General features: G+C 46.7%; 1 protein-coding gene across 1 annotated transcript; it reads right to left on the bottom strand.

Moving 5' to 3' along the window:
- Positions 1-1,354: 1,354 nt before the first annotated feature.
- On the bottom strand, positions 1,355-4,036 carry LOC135499678 (uncharacterized). Its single transcript, XM_064790600.1, has one exon. The coding sequence runs from the start codon at positions 4,034-4,036 to the stop codon at positions 1,355-1,357; it is 2,682 nt and encodes an 893-aa protein (XP_064646670.1).
- Positions 4,037-6,168: the final 2,132 nt, after the last annotated feature.

The following is a 6,168-nucleotide window of genomic DNA, read 5'->3' as shown; positions in this document are numbered from 1 at the left end:
TCTGTACATATTAATCTTTCACGTAGGCCTAGCACAATGCCAACATACCTCTTGGTTTGTCTCAAATTCGTGTATTTAAAAGGAGTCCCGCTGGGACGCTGGGACAAAAAAAGGCAAACAATGGCTAATGCCGAGAGCGCATGCGCGCAATCACCTAGGTTCCGTATCCGGAAGTTTTCGCACCAGGGCGCACTTTCAAATTATTGAAGCGCAACTACACACCCCTCCAAAATCATCTATGATTTTTTTAATCCACAGAAAGGGTAACAAAAGTATTGTAACCTTAGACCAAAACATATTTACAACCAGTTCAGCTTTAAACTTTCGCTGAACAAAATAGAAAGACTAGAAAAACAAAACCCGGTTCAGCTTTAAGTTGTACTGAACCTAAAATCTGATTATCTTTGGCAAATTGCAATCGCTATGACAGTTTCTTAACATCACAACTATGCTGCAAGTTTGATATCTATCACAAGACAACAAGTGATGCCAACTTTGGCAGGCTGTGACCTGGAGGTGATCTTTACAGCAAAATCACTACCAGTTCAGCAACCTAAACACTGTTGAAAAGGAGAACTCCGCTCCCGAAAGTGATTCATGCTATACATCATAAATGACTAACCAGAAAAAGATACTCACCCCTTCCTGACGGACCTGGCAGAGGTGACGGATTACAGGAGCTCATCCTGCAACTCAAATTTCACTCTAGACTCAGGGTAACTAAACAATGACATAATTCATGTCCTCTCTTACTAGCAACTCACTTATTACTACCCCAAAGAAAGCAGCTAGGAAGACTGACCTACATGCAACTACCAAAGTGCTAACCCTATCAGACAGCCAAGCAATGAATCGCTCACAGGAGCCATGATTAGGCAAGCATTGGACCTACTTACTCTTCCGACAACAGAAGGACCAGCTTGGTCACTGGCCTGTCATAACTTACCAATGGTTTGACTCGTCTCCCATCATGGGCCAGATTCCGGTCTCCGGTGACAATCGTAACTTTGCGCACTATGCCGTCTTCACTGGGGTGGGTCTCTGTAATTCGCGCCAATTTCCAGCAGTTTTTAGGTACATCTTCGTCCTTCTCGATTACAATATCTCCCTTTCGAAGATTTTCACGGGATTCACACCATTTCCGACGCTGCTGAAGATTTAAAATGAACTCTCTCCTCCATCGGTCTCAGAATTCCTCAGCTAGAACCTGCACACGCCTCCATCTCTTCGCCAAGTACAAGTCTGCCTTCTCAAAGTTACCAGGTGGGGGGAGTACTGGTCTTGACTTCATCGTAAGTATGTGATTTGGGGTCAATGGGCGCAATGATCCCGGATCCTCCAAATTTTCCACTGTCTATGGCCTGCAATTGACGATTGCCATTGCCTCAGCCATGAGGGTCCTGATCGCCTCATCATCCAGTTGTTGGGCTCTATTTTGCAACAGCTGGTTCAGGATTGCTCGTACTGTTCGGATTTGTCTCTCGACAGCGCCATTCATATGACTGGACTTAGGGAAGCTCATCTCAAACTTAGGCATCATATAATGATAATCAACCCCTTCTGTAAGTAGATGGTCCCGTATTTTCTCGTGGTCCATACCCTCCCAAGCTTTTCTCAACTCCATATCTGCCCCTGCTATGTTGCTGCCCCGATCTGACCGAATCAGACGGCACGGACCCCTGATAGCACAGAATCGTCTCAAGGCATTGATAAAACTATCCGTTGTCATGGAGTTCAATGTTTCTATGTGTACTGCCCTGACAGCCAAACAAGTTATCATCATACCATATCTTTTCAGATCACTCCTCTTTTCCCAGATAGTCCATGGTCCGAAAATATCAAGGGCACAACACTCAAAAGGTCCTTCCCCTGCCTCTATCCTATCCACGGGTAGGTCAGCCATCTTGGGAGTTTCAACATTGCGTCTTGCCTTCCTACATCTTACACATCTATGGATTAATGGAGACACTGCAGTTCTGATGCCTAGGATCCAGTAACCATTTGCCCGGATCTCATTTATGGTCATCCCACGGCCACCGTGAGCGCATTTTTCATGGCGATGATATGCAACCAGTTTTCCCAACTGACTTTTCTTGGGTAGTATGATGGGGTGCTTGTGGCTGATTTTTGCTCTCCTCAATCTGCCACCCAGCCTGACAATTCCCTCTTTGTCCAAGTATGGATCCAAATGATAGAGGGGAGAGGTCCTTCTGATTCCATTGGGCTCATCCTTCTTGAGAGCTTGTATTTCTTCTTCAAACGCTCCGTTTTGCACAATCCTGACAAGAACTCTCTCGCTCTCCTCCAAGGCTGCTACATTTACTACCGGTCCATCTGTCCCCTTGGCTTTATTTCGGCATCTTTGAATGAAACTCAAGCACAGTGCTAGAATCCTCTTGGCCTTTCCTAAACTTGAAAATCTCCTGAGCCATTTGTCATCTAGGGGGCTGGGTCCTGTCTCCTCTGCACTCACAGCATGAACACAGGCTTTCCTAACTTCTGGGTCGTCAGGACTGAGCGTGACATCTCCTGTCATGGTGTTTTTGGGGAGCTCCTGCTCCCAGAGAAATCCGGGTCCCTTTAGCCATTTGGATTCCTTCATTTCCTCCACTGTTAGACCTCTCGACCCTTCGTCAGCAGGATTCTCCTCTCCTCTCACATGTTTCCACTGCTCAGTTTCTGTCCGATCCTTTATTTGCTGAACTCGGTTTGCTACAAACACACCAAATCTCCTAGCCTCATTGGCGATATATCCTAACACGATTTGACTATCCGTCCAGAAAAGTTCATCTGCTACTTTATAGTCCAGTTCTTTGCCAAGTGTGACTGATGCCTTGGCTGACATCACCGCTGCTGTTAACTCCAGACGGGGCATGGTCACTGTCTTGATAGGTGTCACCCTGGCTTTTCCCACCACGTAGCTGCAGTGCACCTGGCCTTGAGGGTTTACCATCCTAAGGAAAGAACACTGTCCTAGCCCTTGCTGGCTTGCATCTGAGAAGTGATGCAGTTGAATTAGATTCGGCTCTCCAAAATCCTGAGGCTTGTAACATCTGGGCATGCTCACATGTTCCAAATCCAATAGGTCAGACCTCCAGGTTCCCCATTTTGCTCGCAAATTCTCTGGGAGAGGGTCGTCCCAATCAGCCCCATCCGCACACAGCTCCTGTAAGATCCTCTTTCCCACAAGAACAACAGGCGCTGCCATCCCTAGAGGGTCATAGACTGATCCAATGGTCGCCAATACTCCTCTCCTAGTAAAGGGCCTGTCTTTTAAAGTGATCCGAAATTGAAAGATGTCCTTTTCAATGCACCAAAATACTCCTAGTGTCCTTTCTATAGGTAGGGTATCCACTGACAGATCCAGATCCTTTACTCCCTGTGCCAAATCTTCCTTTGCGATGCTCTGCATCACTCCTGGTGAATTAGACAATACTTTGTGGAGTTCCAGGCCTATTTTTCCACACATGGCTTTATTCTTAGTGAACAATCCTATTGCCTCCTCATCGGTTTTGGTCGAACCTATTCCATCATCCATATAATAGTTCCTTTTCACAAAATCTGAAATGACGGAGCCAAACTCATCTTCGTAGTCTTCTGCCATACGTCTCAGGGCAAAATTGGCACATCCTGGGGACGAAGTCGCTCCAAATAGGTGTACATTCATACGGTAGATGGTGGGTTCCTTTTCCAAGTATCCGTCTGGCCACCACAGGAATCTCAACATATCTCTGTGTTCAGGGTTCGCTCTAAAATTCAGAAACATCTTCTTGATGTCACACTGAAGTGCCACTGGCTCCTGCCGGAACCGCATAAGTCCTCCTAGGAGGCTGTTTGTAAGATCTGGTCCTTGGAGCAGATTATCATTCAGTGATGTGTCTTTGTACCGTGCACTACAATCGAAGACGATGCGCACTTTGTCATTCTTTTCAGGGTTGACAACTCCAAAATGCGGGATATACCACGTTGGATTATCTGAGTCTACTTCATCCTGAGGAACTTTTGAAGCATGTCCGCTATCCAGCATATCATTCATGAAATCTGTGTATTTGGTCCGATATGTCTCATCCTAGCTCAACCTGGCTCTCAATTGTCTGAGACGCTTCTCTGCCTGGGATTTGTTGTTGGGCAAAACAGGGGCAGGTGTCTTCAAAGGGAGTGGCATTTCATAACGTCCATCCTTGGTCCGATGTATGCCTTCCTCCAATATATTAAGAAACTTCCTGTCCTCCTGTGACATCTCCGTACTTTATGTCCCTTGTCAACACTTCGAACAACTGTTTCGGGGTAGGGTCCTCATCAATCTTCATTGTCTGGACAGCCAAAACCAACTTATCCGACTGAGTATCGAAGGTCTTGAGACAATGGCTAGTTCTGAAAACATCCTCCGGATTCTTGCTTGGTCCTACATTGCCCACGATTCCCCATCCTAGGTCCGTCTTTTGGGCAAAGGGTTCATCACCAGCTCCGCAAACAACCTCTCTCGGTGTCAAAGCTCTGGCACAGTTGTAGCCTATCAACAAACCAACTTCACAAGATTGCTGGGGATGAAACTTTTCTGCTATGTCACATAGATGTGGCCATTCACGTGCAATGCTTGGTGTTGGAATATGGTCGCGATTCGACGGCATGATCTCGCGTGTGTAAGTAGCAGGGAGTTTGATCTTGAGCTCACTGTTTAGTCCTCTCACAAGAAGTCCTTTCACCCTGCTAGTCTCCACTTTCTGTCTCTCCTTAGACATGGTGGACAAGTTCAGTTTAGTAGGGGTTCCTTTCATGTCCAGTTTACTCAAAGTCTGCTCCAAGATAAAGGTAGTGTCTGATTGGCTGTCTAACATACAGTAGGTCATATACTTACCTGGTTTGTCCTCATGCGATAACCACACTGGCAAGATCATTGATGATTTACTCTTCCCCTGGCCATGCACCACGTTTTTCTGGGTCGTCGCCTCTTCTGTCGGGGGGTCTTGTCCGGGTTCCGGTTTCTGTGTCTCCTTAGGATCAGTCTTCTGGTCCCCATGTAGGATTGTAGGATGAAGCTTCTGACACTGACGGCACTTGATCCGGTTTTTACAATCTTTCGCACGATGGGCACCCTTCTTTAAACATCCATAACAAACACCATTCTTGAAAATGAAGTCTTTTCGTTTCTTCATTGGTTCTTTCTGAAGCTTCCCACAAGAATCCAAGTCGTGACTCTGTTTACAGAAAAAATTCAAAGGGGGTAGTCTGGCACCTCTTCCAAAGGGGTCCCTTCTCTCGTAGCCCTCTCCCTCCGACTCTTGACCCATCTATAAACACTACGATTCCGACGGCTTGCAAGCCAATTGGGGAGCTTCTTCAAAATCTCCATACTTTCTCTTTTATCATTTAGAATTCCGAGTGTGTATTTGGCCACTCTCATGGCGGCCGCGCATTGACGTAAAAAGTCCGCCAATTTCCGCAATCCTGGTCCATCGCTCGATTCAACAACCTTCCAGGCTTTTAATTTCTCCCTTAAAGCATTTCCTATAACAAACGGATCACCAAAACGTTTCTTTAGGATTTTCCTTGCCTCGCTGAAAGAATCCACCTCTGACAGGAAGAAATATCCCTCAACCGCCTCCTTTGCTGGTCCGCCTAGGTATTTTTTAAGGTAGTGCATCCGTTCCGCCGGGGGTATGCCTCTGCTTTCAATTAGGGTCTCAAAAACCGCGTTCCAGGCTGGATATTCCAAGGGGTTCCCAGAAAATATTGCTGGCTCCGGAGTGGGTAGACGTGAAAGATTTATTTGCTCTGTAAACTTGGAAATGACTGCTTCCAATCCCATTTCTCGGTCGTTTCCCCTTGGTGACACCGGGGTAAAGGGGGGTGCTTCCACATTCAAAGTCCTATCCTGAGGGGGAGTGGCCACAGGGGGTGCAACCTGGCTGCTGGAATGATCCACAAACACTCCTCTCTGCGGGTCCTGGTTTTTAACATACTCTTCAACTCTAGCCTTTCGCTCCGCGGGTGTCTCAATTTCAGGTAAAGATCCATTACCGTGGTCACTGGCACCAGGCTTCTCCACCGAGTTGATAGCCATCATCTCCGCCTCTGCTACATCAAGTGCTGCTTCCAGCTCGGTCTTCTCCAATTCCGCCTTGATTGCTGCAAGTTTGTCAACATTCTTGATCCTCGCCTTCAGTT

Source organism: Lineus longissimus, chromosome 2 (assembly GCF_910592395.1).
Source record: "Lineus longissimus chromosome 2, tnLinLong1.2, whole genome shotgun sequence".
Lineage (NCBI taxonomy): Eukaryota > Metazoa > Nemertea > Pilidiophora > Heteronemertea > Lineidae > Lineus > Lineus longissimus.
This window is presented reverse-complemented; position numbering and strand designations above follow the sequence as displayed.

Bases quoted from the DNA above. Each gene is read 5' to 3' on its own strand.
- LOC135499678 (XM_064790600.1), bottom strand. From the start codon at position 4,036: ATGAATGATATGCTGGATAGCGGACATGCTTCAAAAGTTCCTCAGGAT.